This window comes from Myotis nattereri (genome assembly GCF_964212035.1).
Source record: "Myotis nattereri genome assembly, chromosome: 13".
Classification (NCBI taxonomy): domain Eukaryota; kingdom Metazoa; phylum Chordata; class Mammalia; order Chiroptera; family Vespertilionidae; genus Myotis; species Myotis nattereri.
This window is the reverse complement of record NC_138088.1, coordinates 12,104,556-12,124,349: the sequence shown is the minus strand read 5'-3', so window position 1 is coordinate 12,124,349 and position 19,794 is coordinate 12,104,556. Positions and strand designations below refer to the sequence as shown.

Sequence of the window (19,794 nt, the reverse complement as noted above, 5' to 3'; positions counted from 1 at the left end):
TCGGCAGACCCGGCACCATTTCATCCTTCCATGGGAGACTTCTTCTAGCAGCAGTCGCCCTAGTGGCTTTTACTTGACTGACCCATGCCCACTTTGGTTTTGGCCATGGAGAACACATCCATAAAGGGGGGGGGGGGAGAGAGAGAGAGAGAGAGAGAGAGAGAGGGAGAGAGAGAGAGAGAGACATGCCCGGTGTTTAGACAGCAGCCAAGTTTAAGTGACTGGCAGGAATCTGTCAGCCTCCAAAATCATACAAGAGACAGAACAGAGACAGAATCTGTGGCAACTCACCATTCGATGTGAAGAGGGTTGCCTGACTTATGGAGACATTTCTGGCCATTGCACCATCTGATATGAAAACTTTGGACTGGAACCCAGAAAATTTGTCCGCTGGGAGAGAAGAATGAATCCACGGACAGAAAGTGGTATGGCAAAGGTGGAAATTTGTTGAAGAACAAGTATAGACTCCCACATGGGAAGAGGGAAAGAGTCCCATAGAACAGATTCCCATGTAGGGAGGGAGTTCCTTTTCCCTATGGTTTATAAAGGCTGAAGATCCTGGTGCCTTGATAGCCCCTATGATTGGTCACTATTCCCTTAGACTGGTTACTATAGTAACTCCTGAGCTCAAAGGTTGAACCTTACAAGGGATAGGTGAGGTTCCCCCCCTCCCCCCCTCCTTCCTTATTCTTTTCCTATCCCCTTTTGGCTTTCTTCTTCTGCCTCTGAATGAAGGGCTTCCTTCTCTTTATTTTGTAGATATCGACCTTTTGCTGTTCCCAGCTTCCTCATTGTATGGAAATGTACCTGCTGCAGCTTTCCAGCTCCACCATTCTATGGAAATATACCTTCTTCTGCTCTGCAGCCCTGTGCTTCCTCCATGGTTCCCCTAATTTCCAAAATTTCTAATATTTCCTAAACCTGTCCTATCTTACCCCGAAAATTCCTTTTGCAACAGGAAATGGGTCTGCCCAGCCATCGTACTGATACAGACAGGGAGAAGGAGGTTCAAAGAGGGGAACTGTCCTGCACAAAGGCACTTCATGAGTCCTTCCTGATGTGACAGGTGGCCTCAGTGAGGAGTTCACATCTTAGACGTGCTGATCACAGTGTAAAACGGAAGTCACTAGAAGGGACAAAACGGGGAATCTGAGAAGAGGTAGATGTTGTTGATAACCCATGTCAGAGTTCAGCTGGGTAACTCATGCCCTCCCAGGCCAGACTGTAAGGCCGCCTTGTCCTAAATTGCTTTTGGAGTCCTGCTGCTCCTGATCCCACAGAAGGGGCGAGGCGGTAGGAAAATGCCTCTCTCACTTCCGGGCGCTGGGCTAAGCACTAACCCGTGTCCTGGAACCAAGAGCATGTCCTTTCTCTTTCTGTCCACCACTGAAGGCCCTGCTTCTCCTCTCCATGCTGGTCCTGCTCACACAGTCTCCAAGGTCATGGGGAGCAGAAGTGACGACCCTTCCCCAGAGACCTTTGATTGATGCCTGCACCCTGGTCACGTGTAGCCCTGTGGAGAATGGCCTGCCTGGTCGTGATGGACAAGATGGGAAAGAGGGCCCCCGAGGCGAGAAGGGGGATCCAGGTAGAGCTGGGAACATGGGCTTGTCCTGGTGGGCATGGGTGGGCACTGGAATTGCAACCAACTCAGCAACTCTGGATGTTCTGCTGTGGAAGCCCTGGAAATGGAAACCCACCTCCTTGGGAAGAAGTCCCCCATACATTCAGTCCACTAAAACACTTCGTTATCAGTTGGCAAATGACAGGCTGCCCTGAGCCCTGGGGTATTTTTTTCCCCCTCCCCTAGCTGTCAGGATTCCTCTCCTAGGATCTTCTGATTCCTCTCACCCCAAGAATGAGCAAATCGTGGGTAAATGACTGGTATTTGTGGCCCTCTAGAACCAAGCTGTGGCACTTACAATTGTTCATTGTGGTTGAATGATTTCTGTGCAGAGTGTGAAATATCTAACTAAATTCTACTGCATGAGAGGTGGGCAAAGATAAGGCTCTGTGGCCCCACACTCAGGCCTCATCAAAAGGATTTACTTAAATGCACTATGGAGAGGAGGAAAAGGAGCTCATGATATATAATAAAGAGAAACATGTAAATTGACTATCCCTCTGCTACAGACAACAGCCAATCAGGAGTGAGAATACAAATTAACCTGACAAAGATGGCAGGTTTATTTGCATACACAGGCACTGGGCGGAGAGCAGAATGGGAGAGCTGGCAGCTTGGGGTGATGTGGCTACCTCGGTCGCTCCCCGCAAGCCTCCAGGTGGAGAGCCGAGCAGGAGAGCCGGCAGAGAGTGGAGCGGCTTGGGGAACTTGGCTCCCCAAGCCACCAGACGGAGAGCAGAGAGGGAGAGCTGGCAGCTTGGAGGACTTGGCAGAGTGGGAGGCCATGGGACAGAGACAGAGCAGGAAGGGAAAACCAAGAGTAGGGGGAACACCAGGAATTCTGGGAATAATAGTTCTGAGGGCAGCCCCAGGACCAGAAGCAGAAGCACAGAGTGCAAGGAGCACCAGGAATGCTAGGAATAGTAGTTCTGGTGGCAGACAGATCTCTTAGACCAGTGGTTGGCAAACTGCAGCTCGCAAGCCACATGCTGCTCTTTGGCCCCTTGAGTGTGGCTCTTCCTAAGCCTTAGGAGTACCCTAATTAAGTTAATAACAATGTACCTACCTATATAGTTTGAGTTTAAAAAATCTGGCTCTCAAAAGAAATTTCAATCGTTGTACTGTTGATATTTGGCTCTGTTGACTAATGAGTTTGCCGACCACTGTCCTAGACACTAGAGCGGCGGTTCTCAACCTTCCTAATGCTGTGACTTTTTAATACAGTTCCTCATGTTGTGGTGACCCCCAATTTCATTGTTACAAATTGAACATAATGAAAGCATAGTGATTAATCACAAAAACAATATGAAATTATATATGTGCTTTCCGATGGTCTTAGGCAACCCCTGTGAAAGGGTCGTTCAGCCCCCAAAGGGGTCGCGACCCACAGGTTGAGAACTGCTGCCCTAGAGCAAAGTGAGCCTGGAGCAAGTCACTGTTGCGGTGGGGGATGGAGGGAAAGCAAAGGTGAGAGCTATAAGTAAAATCAGAGTGTCTAGGAAAAATTAAAGGGAAGATATCCAAAAACTTCCAGGAAATCTCCACCAATGAAGCAAAGAAAAAGAAAATGCCTCTATTAACCTGTGAGCACCAAACCAAACTGAGTTGGGGTCTCAGACAATTCGCTCATATGATTGCAAAGACAGACAAAAACTCTCAGATTGGAGAGGACTCCCAGATTGGAGAGGATACAGGTTGTGCTGAGGGACCACCACACCCCCCAGTGCATGAATGCCATGCACCAGGCCTCTAGTATTTTATAACTGGACACTTGCAGCTTTTGACCTTTACCCGTTTTACCCACCACCCAGCTCCCATCTTATGCAACCACCAATAATCTGATCTCTGCATTTATGAGTTCAGGTTCTTTGTTTTGTTTCTTAGAATCCAGATATAACTGAGATCATACTGTATCTGTCTTAATTTGTATGACTTATGGCACTTAGCATAATTCCTTCAAGATCCATTCTTGTTGTGGCAAATGGTAGGATTTTTTTTGTGGCTGAATAATATTCCAGAGTGTGTGTGTGTGACATTTTTATCCATTCATCCATTAGGGACACTATTAGGTTGTTTTCGCCTCTTGGCTACTGTAAAAAAATGTTGCAATGAACATGAGGGTACAGAAATCTTTTCAAAATAATGTTTTATTTCCTCTTGATAAAACCCAGATGTGGTATTGATGGATCATTCTTTTTTAAAAAAATTATCTTTTTAATGTCTTAAGGAAACTCCATATTGGTCTCCATAGTGGCTGCACCAACTTACAATCCCACCACAGTTCACAAGGGTTTTTCTTCTCCTCATCCTCACCAACATTTGTGAGCTTTTATGTTTCTTATAGTCGCCATTCTAGGAGGGGAGAGATGATATCTCGTGGGTTTGATTTGCATTTCCCTGGTGACTCATGTCAGGGATAATTTCTGATATAAAGTTTGGTCCTACAACAAAACAACAAGAAAACCCACTGCGTGGGAAAACATATTTGCCAATGTCATATCTGATAAGGGCCTAATCTCCAAAATTTATAGGGAACTCATGCAACTTAACAAAAGGAAGATAAACAATCCAATCAAAAAATGGGCAAAGGATCTAAATAGACACCTTTCAAAAGAGGACATTCAGAAAGCCAAGAGACAAATGAAAACATGCTCAAAGTCACTAATCATCCGAGAGATGCAAATCAAAACAACAATGAGGTACCATCTCACACCTGTCAGACTGGCTATCATCAACAAATCAACAAACGACAAGTGCTGGAGAGGATGTGGAGAAAAAGGAACACTTGTGCACTGCTGGTGGGAATGCAGACTGGTGCAGCCACTATGGAAGACAGTATGGAGTTTCCTCAAAAAACTACAAATGGAACTCCCATTTGACACTGTGATCCCACTTCTAGGAATATATACCAAGAAACCAGAAACACCAATCAGAAAGGATATATGCACCCCTATGTTCATAGCAGCACAATTCACCATAGCTAAGATCTGGAAACAGCCTAAGTGCCCATCTGTAGATGAATGGATTAGAAAACTGTGGTACATCTACATGATGGAATACTATGCTGCTCTAAAAAGGAAGGAACTCTTACCATTTGCAACAGCATGAATGGAACTGGAGAGCATTATGCTAAGTGAAATAAGCCAGTCATTGAAGGAAAAATACCACATGATCTCACTCATTTCTGGATAATAAAGACCATTATAAACTTATGAACAAAAATAGGTACAGAGGCAGAGCTGCCTCGAACAGACTGTCAAACTACAGCAGGAAGGCCGGGGAGGGTGGGAGGGCAGGAGAGGGGTGGGTAAGAGATCAACCAAAGGACTTGTATGCATGCATATAAGCATAACCAATGGACATAAGACACTGGGGGGTAGGGGAGGCCAGGGGATTGTCAAGGGCGGGGGGAAAAAAAAGAGACATATGTAATACTCTTTGTAATACTTTAAGCAAAAAATAAATAAATAAATAAATAAATAAATAAATAAATAAATAAATAAAGTTTGATCCTAGGAAGGGGAAAACAAGGAGTCCATGATCTAGATCCCCTACTGTAAATCTTCAGCCTCAGGGCATGGAGGGTACACTATATGGAAATCAGACAGTTCTTGGCTTGACCCCCACACCAGCTCTGGCAGGCCTGGTTCCTCACCTGTGAAATGGGGATGTGCACACCCGTCTCCTGCGTCACCACTGGACTGAGGAGTGTGGAGGAGGAATGTCTACACCTGTCGAACCTGAAGGAATGCGGGGGCTGACCTGCAGGTGCTGCTCCTCCTAGGCCCAGGGCCAGGTTTATGCCCATTTCTTCTGCTGCTGCAGGTTCACCAGGAGCTCCAGGGCCAATGGGGATGCCTGGACCTGCTGGCCCAGTTGGGCCCAAAGGGGACAACGGTCCTGCTGGAGAACCTGGACCAAAGGGAGACTCGGGGCCACAGGGTGAGCAGTGGGCGTGGACTGCAATGCCTGCCACTAGGCCATGCAGGAGGATGCACAGACCCATCCCAGGAAGGAGGGTGCCCTGGGGGTGGCACTGGGTTCACACAGGGAAGGCTGTAATACTGCTGGGCAGTGTCTGTAGGATGGTGCTGTTCTCTGACCTCTATGACTGCTCTCACCTTCTCACGCTCTCCCCCTTCTGAGAAGACTCCGTGCACTGACTGGCTGATCCTTTTTGCAGGACCTCCGGGACCTCCAGGTGTGCCCGGGCCGGCTGGACCAGAGGGTTCCTCAGGAATGCAGGGGAATGTGGGACCACAAGGTGAACCAGGCCCCAAAGGAGAGCCTGGGCCCAAAGGTAGGAGGTTGGTGTGTGGAGGTCCGGAAGGGAGAGGGAAGAGTGAAGGTGGCAACCCATGATGTGACCTAAGGATGTTCAGTGTGCAAGGGAAGCCAGGCCATCACCACTGGCAGGCCTTACTGCCAGCCCTGCCCCCCACACCCGCACATTTGGAGGAGCCCAGACAGTGGGGTACACAGCCCCCCCTGTTCTCCCTCTCCATGTGGAGCTGAGGAAATAATCCAGGCTACACACACTCTCAGCAGCCTTTGTCTCAATCTGTTCCTTCCTCAGGAGAAGTGGGTGCCCCAGGTGTGCAGGGCTCTGTAGGGCCAAGAGGCCCCCCAGGTTTCAGAGGAGAAAATGGTGCCCCTGGTGAGCGTGGAGCCCCTGGGCGTACAGGGGAATCAGGTGAGTGATGGGAAAAGCTGGGGCTGGCCTTCGGTCCTCCTGTGTCCACCTGAAGCTGCGGATGCAGCTGTCCCTCCCCCATCACCCCGCCAGCTTAGAGCTGCAACACTGGTCATAGGGTGTCTGTGCAAGGAGGTGCCTCGCTGGGCTTGAGCTCTGTAACTGGGGAGAGTGCTCTGTGAACAGAAGGGAAAGTCTGCATCCTGGGAAGGCGGGGTGATGGGTCAGTAGTGTGCAGAGAGGGTGCGTGGCTGGCTTTGGGACAGACTGTATGTGGGAGGGTGTATTGCTGGACAATAGCACAGTCCATATGCCAGGAGGGGGAAAATGGGGGAAAATGTATGCCAAGCTCACCCTCCTCTTCTTGTCTGATCTCAGGATTTGCAGGACCTTCAGGCCCACAGGGACCTCCAGGAGCCAGGGGCCCCCCAGGACTGAAGGGGGACAGAGGTGCTCCTGGGGAGAGAGGACCAAAGGGAGAGAGTGGGCTTCCAGGTAAGGTCGACTCCCCTGGCTCTGGGCACCCCACCAGGGTGCAGAGGGAGGAGGGCCCTCTAGCTCAGTGGTCAGGCCATTGTGGGAGGTGCGGGGGTGGGGGGGGGGAGCGGTGAAACTGGGAATGATTGTCAGGCTGAAGGTAGGAAGATGAGGCTGTGGCTTAGACCCAGTTCTCGGGGGAGGGCCAGCCTGAGCAGCTTCCACCTGATCACTGGGACAGCTCAGCTCTCTCCCAGTTCATCAGAGAGCTGTGAGCACCAAATAACCCAGGGATAGGGAGTGCTTGAGGGACATGCAATTCCCCCCTCCACTCCCCCCGACCCCCAGGAATGTGCTCTCAGACTCTCAGAATTTGCTGTGAAATGCCATCTGGATCAGAGTTAGTCCGGTGCCAGCACCTGCTCAGTGCACAGTGTGCTCACAACAGAACCTCAGGGACCTGTGAGCAGCAGGGCCAGCTGTGTCAGCAGCTGTGGGCTTCCTGGGCCCAGCCCCTTACGTCCACCAGGAAAGCCTGTCACTGAGCACCTTCCCTTGGGGCCCCGACTCTGAGCCGATCCCTGGCTGTGAGGTACTGGTCTTCATTGAGCCTCTCTCTCCTGCAGACATCGCTGCTCTGAGGCAGCAGGTGGAGGCCTTGCAGGGGCAGGTAGGACAACTTCAGGGAGCCTTCCTTCAGTATAAGAAAGGTGAGTTCTGGACCTGGACCTGAACCTAAGCCAGTCACCAAGGGCAGGCCCCAGGCAGGGTCTGTGTTTGGGTTTGGAGTTGGCCAGGCCTGAATCAGGCCTGGTTCTAGGACTGGAGGCTCTAGGATGCTAGTGGGTTTGGATGATGGCCTGGACTTGGGACTTGGGCAAGACCTGGGGTAAGGATAGGGTAGAGCAGAGCAGGGCAGCCACATGTTCCAGGAGCTGGAAGCAGATGCAAGGGACACGGAGCAGGGTGTGGCACTTACACCAGCTCAATGGGCTGACGCCAGCATGGTCAAGGCTACCAGCTCCAGCCCCACCATCACAGCCACCTGTGACCCGAGCCAGATCAATGCCCCAAGCCCAGTGCAGTTCAGACCTTCCCTCCTGCCCACCTGTGCTGGTCCCTGGACACCCCACTACCCAGGATGCATTTCTTATCTCTATGGGGCTAGTTCTGCAAACCCCTCAAGATGTAGCTGCCCAGCCCACAGCAGCAGCGACTCCAGACACTGTCCTGAGAGTTGGGGCTGGGATGTTGTGCTTGGGTTCAAGGCTGTGAGGGTCTGACCTTGGCATATGGCCATTGAGAGTCTCACCTGAGACAGGCCCTGGGTCTGGCAGGGGGCAGGCTGCCTCTGGGCTCTGCCCAGTGCTGGGCTTTCCCACTCCTCCCTGGGTGTTCATAGTGGAGACTCTCCCCTAGCTTGGTTACTGAGGAGTCAGAGGCCTCCAGGAGCACAGCCCAGTGCCTGTGCCTGTAGCATCTCCACCTCAGTCCCTAATTTGCCCTCCTCCTCCCCGCTTTCCCCATGTCAGCTTTGAGCTCACATCATTCAGCAAATCTCATTGATGCAAAGAGGAGTTTCTGACGGAGGAGGTAGCACAGGGGTGAGACATAGGATTGGCTCCTATGTACCTAAAACCACTAAGTACCCACATACCAAGGGTGAGGTTTCAAGCATTTGGTATGTCTCCCTCTCTCCACAAACATGCATGTGCGCTCACTCCCTCACATGCACACTGATGCAAACAAAGGAAAATTCATGATATGCACCTGCCACACATGTGTTTGTATTACACACATGCCATCACTCACCTCACGTCATGTACACCCATGAGCACACACACATATTCACACACACCAGGTGGGCCTTCAGTGCTCCCATGTGCCTTCAGATGGACACGTGGCCTTATTCGTGTATGCACACACAGACCCACCCGGGTGTATGTAGTGATTGGCAGATGAACTCCTGTCCAGGGCTGCTCCGGGTGACCTCCTGAGCCTTTGAAGAGTCTGCCCCCTAAACCCTTGTGGAAGGGTCACAGTGAATCAGGGTGCAGCCTGGGCTCCTCAACAGTCCTTTGGGGCTGGAGCACATCCCTCTCAGGAGCCCTGAAGGCTTCTATGCACGAACCCAGAAGTCAAAGGGATGGAAAATGTGCCCGGCCAGCATGGCCCAGTGGATGAGAGATGGCCTATGAACCTGGACATCATGGTTCGATTCCTGGTCAGGGCATGTGCCTGTTCTGAGGGATTTCTCCCCAGTAGAGGGTGTGCAGGAGGCAGCCAATCAATGATTCTGTCATCATTGATGTTTCTATCTCTCTCTCTCCTTCCTCTCTGAAATCAATAAAAATATATTAAAGCACGCACACACACACACACAACAAAGGGATGGAAATTAACATGGAATGAAAAGAGATAGTTGTGTTATATTTTAAACAGAAGATGCCTTAATCAATAAGCCAAATTATTTTGTAGTCTTTTATTATTACGCTAGCGCTAGCGGGCTCAGAGAAGAATATCTCTGTCAAATTCGGGGCCCCAACATGGTGGAAGTTTTCTCTATTTATACTTTTTCAGCTCTTTGTCTTCCAAATTTGGAACGAGACTTTCTATACCTTCTGAGAAAGAAGTCCTGTGTGCTGGGACAGGGCCGTGAGAGCATATCTCAAGGCCTGGCCTGTTGCCAGCAGTGACACCTCTGTCTGGGGCATAATTTATGGCCTCTCTGGAATGGGAGTATTCTTATTTCTCATTATTATTTAAGCAAGCAAGCATTTACAGAAGCCAAAATAGCAGGGTTAAAATTTCAAACGGCAATTTTTACACAAGTTGGAGGTTACTATGCTTCACTCCCCACTGGTTTTATGTACAATCCAAATCACTGATTCTTGTCGGTCATTGTCAGGGAGGGCGTTATATTGACCCCTGAGAACTATAATCTTAATTTTCTGTCAAATAAAGTTAGTAATCCAGTTCATAAGGGCCCGGATGAGGGACAGGCATAATCTTTAGAGGGTCTGAAGAGTCCTGGACTCTATTCTGCCTGTGCTGCCTTAAGTCGGGTGTGATGAAGCCACGTCAAGTCCCATCAACCTTGACTATTGTGGGGGTGGTCAAGATGGCAGTGTGTGGTCCTTTCCAGGTAGGAGTCAGTCCTAGGGTGGCCAATTTCTTTATCTACACAGAGTCGCCAGGGTGGAAAAGACAGACTGGATCAGAAGTTGGCAAAGGCAGAGCGTCTCAGATGTGCTCCTGGAGTGTTTTCTGGGTGGACTGTAAAGCCTGTAAGGACTTGAGTAAAGATTGGTTATGGATTACAGCTTTTCTAGATTGAGTAGATCGTACTTATCTCTTAGAAGCTCTGCAAGCTTAGTGTGGTTCCGTGTAAGGTGGTGAGGTGGGTAGGTCAGGGTCTGGAAGAATCATTAGAATCTGAAGAGGCCCCACTGGTTTTAGGACAGGTTCCCGGGCTGCTTCATCTGCTTCCTTGACAAGTATGGTGGCGGCTGCTACTGCCTGGAGGCAGGCAGGCTACCTAGATGCAACGGGGTCAAGTCTTCTGGACAAGTAGGCTACTGGCCTTTTCCAGGGGCTGAGACTTTGGGCGAGAGCCCTGTTGGCTATTCCCCTTGTTTCATATGCATAGAGGTGGAAAGACGTAGTTACATTTGGTAGTGCTAGTTGGCCCATCATGCTTGCTCTGCTCATGTCTGTCTAACTGCCTAATATATTACCTCAAGGATCCTGGCTCTGAATTCTTTTAGGGAAAAATGGACGTTGGTGGGCTCTTTTAGCTACTTCCATGCTGAAGAGGGACAGAGTTATCTTTTCAGAGCCAAGAGATCCTTGCTGTCTGTCAGAGGGGCCTGGGCCTGGGCACAGAAGGAGGTGGGCTTGTGACCTGGTGGAGACAAACTGTGTTATATAATTTAGTATTATTGAGTACTTAGAATAGCAAGAGTTATAACAAATGGTCTGGTGGAAGGGAGAGAAAACGTATCAGTTCTAATAACTTCTATTGAAATAGAATTTTTCTCCTTAAAATTACCCTTATGTTTATTAAAAGAGCTAAATTAAGACTAATTTATCTATTGTATTCAATTTGGCCTGATAGTTTGCATAAACACAACAAGAATGGTAGCTGACTACCTTTGGCAGAATTTCATGATTGAATCTTAATGTGCCCCGTAGGGCCAGGAAGCCAAGCCATCCAGCTGCCCTCAGGCTGCCTGCAGTATCTGCTGAGTTAGGTGAATCCCTCACCTGCAGTGGCTCTACCCAGGCCCATGCCCTAGGCTTTAAGGCCCATTCAGTAGCCCTCCTACTCCTTGTGGCCTAGGGTGAGTGGGGGTCCCGCAGGGATGCAGAGGTGCCCTTATTGCCCCCCTTCTACTCTGACCAACCAGCAGCATGGTAGGGTATGGACCTGACGCTCCAGCGCCATCCATTTTCAGGGCTACCAAGCAGGATACCAGGCTTTTTCCGTGGCACTTTTATTGGCTTCAAGTCTTCAGAGTTCAGACAGGGCTCTTTAAAACACGATACTTTGATACTCCAGTCAAAGTTTCTGGTCAATAAAACCACTTTTGGAAACTGGTCTTATTGAATGTATGCAAAGAAATGCATTGCCATGATTTTTTTATTAAGAATTGCCAAATTTCAGAGGAATTATATGAGGAGAAAAATATACTGACCTGCTTTAAGATCTTCTGATTTTCCTTGCCAGTCCTTTTTATGGAATCTTCAGAGTAATATTTTTCTAAATGTATTATAATAAAACAGTAACTGTCTTTAAATGGCAAGGAGAAATTTAATGTGTCTATATTCAAATAGATAGTCACAGCTGTCCCATTAGTAGGGTTCCCCCTACTTGACTTGTCCTTAAACTACATATGGTCTTTGGGAGGGGTGACACGCCCTCTCAGAATGCACTAAGGGAGCTTTATTCCTTCACAGGGTCTGTAATTCATGTGACAGTGGGCTGATACTCATTCTGTTCTAAATAGTCCTCCCCCACTTTCCTAAAGTTGAGGTTTGCACCACCCCTGACATGGGCATGGTCACACAGGCCTGCAAGGCAGTACACAGGCTGCCAACTGTCTTTCAATAGAGATTAAAACCATCAGGAAAAATACTTGCCTATTTGGGCACCCGCCCTTTTGGCAACTGCATTCAAATCTGTAAGAGAATCAAAGGTTAATATAACATATTAACATAATGAAGTACAATATTGGCACTGTGGCCACTTCAGGCAGCCAAATTTTCTACTACCAAACATGACACATGGTAGGGCTATACAAATATCTCGGGGAGGTGACTAAAGTCTATTCTTGACCTTCCCACAGAAAGCAAAATTGTCCTTGTCTCTTTGGAGTTATGTCCATGAAGACGCAGGTATCATCTAAGTCCATTTCACAGTTTTCTGCTGGCCACTGTCAATTGCAGTTGAAATGCTGAAGTTTTAACCCTTTCAGCACAGTTGCAAATGGGAAACTTGACCAGCTTCATCCCCGGCCACTTTTACAGATCCCAGGGCTCCTTTTAACCGGCAAGCCAAATGCTTAAGTCTTTTATTATGTGTTGTAAAACACTCATAACTCACTGGGCAGCAACTTGGGTGTTGGGTCACTGGCCTGTATTATTTAATCAATTTCCTTTTAACATTTCTCTTTTCCTTTTTATCACATACACAACCGTCATAAATTTCACACTTTCAAATTAGCCTTTAAACCTTCTTTCTATGTCCTTCAAAAATGCATAACCATGCCTCAGTTCTTCTATTAAGTATCTCTACTCTAATACTCTTTCCTTTCTGTCATACTGTTAGCAACCTGTAGACCTTTTTTCCTTTAAAATGTTTCTTTACCCTTAGAAACCTTAATTTTTAATAATTATCAAAGGGTAAACAGCCAGCATTTCTTAGATTAACATCTATGAACACACTTTCTTTTTTTTCTTTTTTTCTTTTTTATTGCTTAAAGTATTACAAAGAGTATTACATATGTCTCCTTTTTTCCCCCCGCCCTTGACAATCCCCTGGCCTCCCCTACCCCCCAGTGTCTTATGTCCATTGGTTATGCTTATATGCATGCATACAAGTCCTTTGGTTGATCTCTTACCCACCCCCTCCTTCCCTCCCACCCTCCCCGGCCTTCCTGCTGTAGTTTGACAGTCTGTTCGAGGCAGCTCTGCCTCTGTACCTATTTTTGTTCATAAGTTTATAATGGTCTTTATTATCCAGAAATGAGTGAGATCATGTGGTATTTTTCCTTCAATGACTGGCCTATTTCACTTAGCCTAATGCTCTCCAGTTCCATTCATGCTGTTGCAAATGGTAAGAGTTCCTTCCTTTTTAGAGCAGCATAGTATTCCATCATGTAGATGTACCACAGTTTTCTAATCCATTCATCTGCTGATGGGCACTTAGGCTGTTTCCAGATCTTAGCTATGGTGAATTGTGCTGCTATGAACATAGGGGTGCATATATCCTTTCTGACTGGTGTTTCTGGTTTCTTGGTATATATTCCTAGAAGTGGGATCACAGGGTCAAATGATAATGTACTTTTACTTTCAAGAAAATACACCTTTAAAAAAGTATAAGAGACCTTCCTCCTGTAATAAAACTAAGAGCAGATAAATTAAAATTTGTCTAGCAGTTAATGTATTAGTTTTGTTTTTTAAAAAAAATATTTAGATGTTTGCCATTTAACCCAGCAATGCTCCAAAGCCTTTAAGTTAATTAAGAAAATTATATAGGCGCAGGCTTGCATTTAAACTACTACATTTTTCCTTAGAGATAACATCTAAGGTTACTACTGTGGCTTCTGTTTCTGGCCCTCTGGGACAGCCCTTCCCTAGGCCGCTGGTTCTACAATTGTGAATACCATGTTACTTTTCTGGTTTTGCCTTTCTTACTTTATGGACATAGATATTCTGAGCCTCTTTTAACAGCTTTTCTGCACTTCTATGTTACCTGGGTGCAGTTGGGCTGAGACCAAGGGGGGAGTCAGCAAAGAGAGTAGGGAGAGATAGATTTTCATTGACATTTTTCTGGCTTCTCTAGAAAGCCCCTTTGTCTGTCTACCCACTCCACTCCCTCACCACACCTTTCGTCTCCAGGCAGCAGGACTTGGCTCCTATTTTTCCCCTTTGTTTGTTTGTTTTGTTAAAAATATATTTTATTGATTTTTTACAGAGAGGAAGGGAGAGGAATAGAGAGTTAGAAACACCGATGAGAGAGAAACATTGATCAGCTGCCTCCTGCACACCCCCTACTGGGGATGTGCCCGCAACCAAGGTACATGCCCTTGACCGGAATCGAACCTGGGATCCTTCAGTTTGCAGGCCGACGCTCTATCCACTGAGCCACACCGGGTAGGGCTCCCCTTAGTTTTTATCTTTCTCCCTCCCCCCTTCTCCTGGCAGGAAGATATAAGAGCCAGTAACTAGCAGGCTAACAATAAATTAGCCCTTTGTTTTAAACTTCTCTTTGAGATTTTTATGACTTGACACTTTTTTGTAAATAGTTAACTTTAGAACTCACTTTTTTTCTCGCTTTTCCTTCCAACTAGTAAATTTGCATGGGTTGTAATCTTTACAAATTTTGTACCTTTGAATTAACCTTAGAATTTTAAAATTTAACCCAGCACAGCAAAATCATAAGTCAGGGCAGAGCAAATTTAAGTCTCTACTTTACAGATAGAAACCTCCCTAGCTAAGAGTTCCTTGGAGAACTAATACTTTAAAAAAAGGAGAAGGATGGTTCATGTCATCCTGCAATCTCTTTTACAGTCCAGTCCTACTGGGCTTCCCCCCCAAAGCAGGGCTGGCTTCCCCCAAATAAATTAAACAAGGAGACAACGACATCAACAAATACTCTTATGTTTTTAGCCAGCTATTTCTCACAGTTAACGAAAGCACACAAAAGCACAGGACAACACAAAGCAGCTCTCACACTTACATTTACATACCAGTGAGTCTGAGCCACCTCCCTTGACCCCAAAGGCAGGCTTGAACTCAGACTGCACTTCGGAAGTTAAACAGTTAATCAAATTCCTGCCCAACTCCCCTAACAAAAACAGACTTGGAGGCCTAACAGAAACATGTGGGGGCCCCCCTGAACCCACACCCCAAGAACAGGATTCTGGACTGACGTCTCAGTGAGAACCTACTGGAGAAGTTACAACTGCGTCCAGTCCTTCTTCTCGGTAACAAAATGACCAGTAACACAAACAAGGAAACAGGAAAATGAATTAGAATTTACTTAATCAAATTTACTCACCTCTGGAGGTTTATTATTGTTGTTCTTTTGTTTTTACTCTGAAAGAATGCAGGGGCATGTCAGGTGTCCTCCATTTGGCTGCCAGAACCACCAAGGAGTGTCTCCAGGGCCCTGGAGAGCTTCCCAGGGGCCGGCAGCCAGGCCAGGGTTGGCCATTGGCCCTTGGCGTCTGAGACAAAGTGCTAGTAAGCACTGTCTCCCCATATGGGCTACCAAATGTTATATTGTAAATCAGAAGATGGTAATCAAAAGTCAAATTAATTTGTAGTCTTATTATTATGCTAGTGCTAGTGGGCTCAGAGAAGAAAATATCTGTCAAATTCTGGGCCCCAACATGGTGGAAGTTTTCTCTATTGATACTTTTTCAGCTCTTTGTCTTGCAAATTTAAAATGAGACTTCTGGACCTTCTGAGAAAGAAGCCCTGTGTGCTGGGACAGGGCTATGAGACCACATCTCAAGGACTGCCCTGGCACCAGCACAGACACCTCTGTCTGGGGCATACATAGTTTATGGCCTCTCTGGAATGGGAGTAGTCTTATTTTTCATTATTATTTAAGCAAGCATGCATTTACAGAAGCCAAAATAACAACGTTAAAATTTCAAACAGCAGTTTTTACACAAGATGGAGGTTACTATGCTTCAGTTGAATGTCACACAAGTGAGGCTTTCATAAATTGTATTCCCATCTTAGAGATGAGGAACTGGAAACCCCGAAAAAGGAACTGACTTTCCCTTGTCCACCTGGACAGTCATGGCCAAGGCGGGGCTGAACACCTGGCCCTCTGACTCCCAGACAGGCCTCTCTCCAGCACTGACTCTCTCCTGCCCCTGACGCCCATGCACCTCTCAGCTGTCCTTGTCCTCCCTCCCAGCTCTCCAGCCTCCCCCACATGCACACCTAGAGGCCAGCACTGGGCGCACACACTGCAGAGGTTAGCACAGCGCTGCCCTCAGATGGCCCACCCTCTCCTCTTCTTTCCCACACCCACACCCGGCACGGACCTCCCTGTCAATGCCACATGCCCTGCTGTTATGCAGGGTCCACAGTGAGGTCAGAGGGAGCACCGTCCTTCTTTTCAGCTCTCAGAGGATGCATGATGTCATTTTGCTGCACGATTACAAAGCTTTCCAGTCCCACCCAGTAACTGGGAAACTGATTCAGCCATGCAACATGGGATGATATAGAAAGAGCATGTCTCAGCTTTAGTGTGAGATCAGATAAGGGTGACTCCCCAACTCTGCATGTGATGGTCACATGAAGTTGAGCCTCTTACTTAACCTCTCTGAGCCCAGTGTTCTCACCTGTAACTAGACAGGCAGGTCCACCTCCAAGAGTGCACCCTGGAGCCGGGGTCTCAGCTTTGTCCTCCCTGGTGCTCTGAGGCCCTATATGGGAGGCCTGGGGCTCTGGTTGGAGCACAAAGATCTCAGAGCCATGGAGCTTTGGCAGGTGCTCCCAGAGCCCTAACCTGACTGTGCTCTCCTCCTAGTGGAACTCTTCCCCAATGGCCGAGGTGTTGGCCAGAAGGTCTTCAAGACAGCAGGCTTTCAGAAACCTTTCCAGGAGGCACAGCAAGTGTGCGCACAGGCCGGGGGGCAGCTGCCCTCCCCACGCTCTGCAGCTGAGAACAAGGCCCTGCAACAGCTGATCGAGGTTGAGAACAAGGGTGCTACGTTCCTGAGCATGACTGACTCCAAGACGGAGGGCAAGTTCATCTACCCAGGAGGGAAGACCCTGGTCTATACCAACTGGAACCCCGGGGAGCCCAACAACAAGGGAGGCAATGAGGACTGTGTGGAGATCTTCACCAACGGCAAGTGGAATGACATACCCTGTGAAGAGAAGCGCCTTGTGATCTGCGAGTTCTGAGTCCTCAGGGTGGGTGGGGCAGCCATGGTCCAGGAGCCTGGCCTAGACCTGTGTGCTGCTGACATGACAAGGAAGAGCTGAGGGCTCTGTGGCCGGGCTTCTGCAGAGTCATGGGATGAGGCCAGCCAAGGGCTCCCATGGAACTCCTCTCTCAGAATAAAATATGAAATTGTCTTCACATACTGCCTGCTCTGTCAGAGGAAGAAGGGCCAGCCTGCTTTCCCAGTTGCAAGGGATAAAATTAAGTCCCAAAATCTGAAAGCTCCTCCTCAGCCCTCTCCCTCCTCAAACTGTCAACCCAGCAAGTCACTCCCTCCTCTGTCACTCCCTCCTCCGTCACTCCCTCCTCTGTCACTCCCTCCTCTTGCTTTGGTGTCCCCTTATACCAGTTCCTTATCTTCCTCTTTTGCTAGCCCCTCCTCCTCTTCTTGACCACTTAATGGCGACCTGCTCAAGCCTTAGCTCTCCGTTTTCTCCTCTCCTCACCCTCACTCCAGGGATGAGCTCATTCCATCCAGGGCTCAGATCTCTGGCACCCACATTACATGCCTGCTCAGGACCTCCTGGAGCCCTGACTCCTCTGGCCAATGCCAGCTGGAGCCCCAGGCCTGGGTGGTTCCAGTGGCTGCTCCTTGTTTCAAGGCCTGAGCCCAGGAAGTGGGCTGACCTGGCAGGTCATCTGCCTCCCTGGCAGGACTGTGTGGCCCAGTTGAGTAGCCTCCTCCGCATCCCTGCACACCAGGACCTCATTCTACCCTGTCATTGTGTCTGCCTGTCGGCTCATTGGAGGGAGTCCCACCTGCACAATCCCCATTCCAGCTGAGATCTCAGGCACAGAGGGTCCAGCCATGCTCAGGTTCACCACCAGCACTGCCCTGGCCTCAGTCCAGGAGGTTCTTCCCCCACACGGCCTTAGAGACAGCTGGGCAGTTCCTCCTCCTCCTCCTCCCACAGAGATGTGGGGAGACTTGCCTAAGGCCCCAGGTGTGTCAGTGCTACAACTTGGTCTAGTGAAAGGTCATCTGATCCCAAACCTTATATTTCTGGCCTGTGAACTTTTAGACCAAAGGCCTCTGTATACCAGTTGACTTTAATGACACTTGTGCTTAAGAAATTGGAAGGACACCTGGATGAAGCCCAGGCTCATAGGAGAGGCAACAAGACAGGAAAGCAGCCCTCCTTTGTTCCAGGGACCAGAGGCCACACCCCTCTTCCCACCACTCCACAGCCACACCTCAGATGTAGGACAGCAGGTCTGAAAGCAAAAAGTCACATCTAATAACCATGATGTCAGATGGGTAGGAGCTTGATCGGGATGATCACTTAGTAAGTTATGTAATGACTATCCACTGGGATGTACACCTGAAGTTAATATAACATAGTGTGTCACCTATAATTTAAAAATGAAAAATAATTCCAATAAATAAAGTGATTATTGACAGGTTAAAAAAAAGAAGAAAACAAAAACCACACCTCCCAACAGCACACAGCTCAGTCTCTCTGTTAAGATCTTTTTCCTGTTACTGAAAAAAAAAAAGCCCCAAGTCCTGGCAGCTTCTGAAATATGTCAGTTATGCAACAGTGAGCAAATAATCTTCAATTGAGAAGTCACACCTGGACACCTTCCACCAGGGAGCTTAGAAAGGTATTTCATTGCAAATACAAAGGAAAAAGCAGTGACATGGTTTAAGCCCAGGGAAGCATTTTTAATAAGAATGAAGAGTTCTGAGGTGGCTCAAGGACTGCGGGTTCACAAGCAGGGCTGTGCGGTCTCCCTGCTTCTGCCTCTGCATCCTCGCCTCTCTTCCTCCTTCTCCCACCACCTTCTTCTGCTTCAGGCTCTTAGCTTCCCAAGCACAGAGTCATGTGATACACAGAGATCAGAAACTCTTGCTTGATATCAGGTCAAAATTCCTGTGGAAGTGAATCTGCCTGTCTCAGATGCCCGCCTCTGGCCCAATAGACTAGGCCTGGGGGTGGACCCCACAGCACAGTATGGCCATTGGGACCCATGGAAGGTCATGGCGGTCTGGCAGTCTCTCTAAAAGTGACCTCTTCCCATCCCAGCATGTAAGGCAACCTATTTCTTAGATAAGAGTGGAGGGAAATGGCATAACTGACTCAATAGGAAGAAAAGAACTGTTCTGTGGGGCTGAAGGCCAGGAATGTGGAGACCCCGGGCCCTAGGATAGTGATGGTGAACCTTTTGAGCTCGGGGTGTTAGCATTTTGAAAAACCCTAACTTAACTCTTGTGCCGTGTCACATATAGAAATTTTTTGATATTTACAACCATAGCAAAACAAAGATTTATATTTTTGATATTTATTTTATATATTTAAATGCCATTTAACAAAGAAAAATCAACCAAAAAAATGAGTTCGCATGTCACCTCTGACACGCGTGTCATAGGTTTGCCATCACTTCCCTCGGGAAGCTTTAGATCCACCTCAGCACGGGGTCCGGTTCGCTCTCCAGCACAGAGAACCAGTAAGGAGGGTCATTTTGGTTCTTTAGACAGAGCCCGACAAAAGCCATGGATGAAGGCAAGTATTTCAGAAATTCAGGTTTTCACGCTTTCTTAGCACAGAGACCTCTCCTACACTCACATTCATGGGCAGAGGTGAACACAGGTGTTAAACAGTATTAGTCCTGCCCCACCCATAGTAGCCTTGTTTCCTAGTGAAGTAGCCTGGGTGACAAGTGAAGCCAGGACTGCCTGACTCTGACCTCTCAGGAGATGCTATGACCCTCACAGTGCCAGGTGAGGGAGCAGCCTGGGTTCCTTCCATGTGTGGAGGGTGACAACCCCAGCAGCTCCATGAGGAAGCCCCTGCTCAGTTTCAT

The 19,794-nt window shown here is 48.1% G+C and overlaps 1 protein-coding gene across 1 annotated transcript; it reads left to right on the top strand.

The window, feature by feature from the left end:
• The first annotated feature begins 1,398 nt into the window (after positions 1-1,398).
• Positions 1,399-17,127, top strand: LOC308529000 (uncharacterized protein). The gene is made up of 7 exons (XM_081104972.1): positions 1,399-1,588; positions 5,450-5,566; positions 5,808-5,924; positions 6,201-6,317; positions 6,696-6,812; positions 7,421-7,504; positions 16,570-17,127. Exons 1-7 carry the CDS (start codon positions 1,411-1,413, stop codon positions 16,947-16,949), a joined length of 1,110 nt encoding a protein of 369 aa, XP_080961098.1. The 5' UTR covers positions 1,399-1,410; the 3' UTR covers positions 16,950-17,127.
• Positions 17,128-19,794: the final 2,667 nt, after the last annotated feature.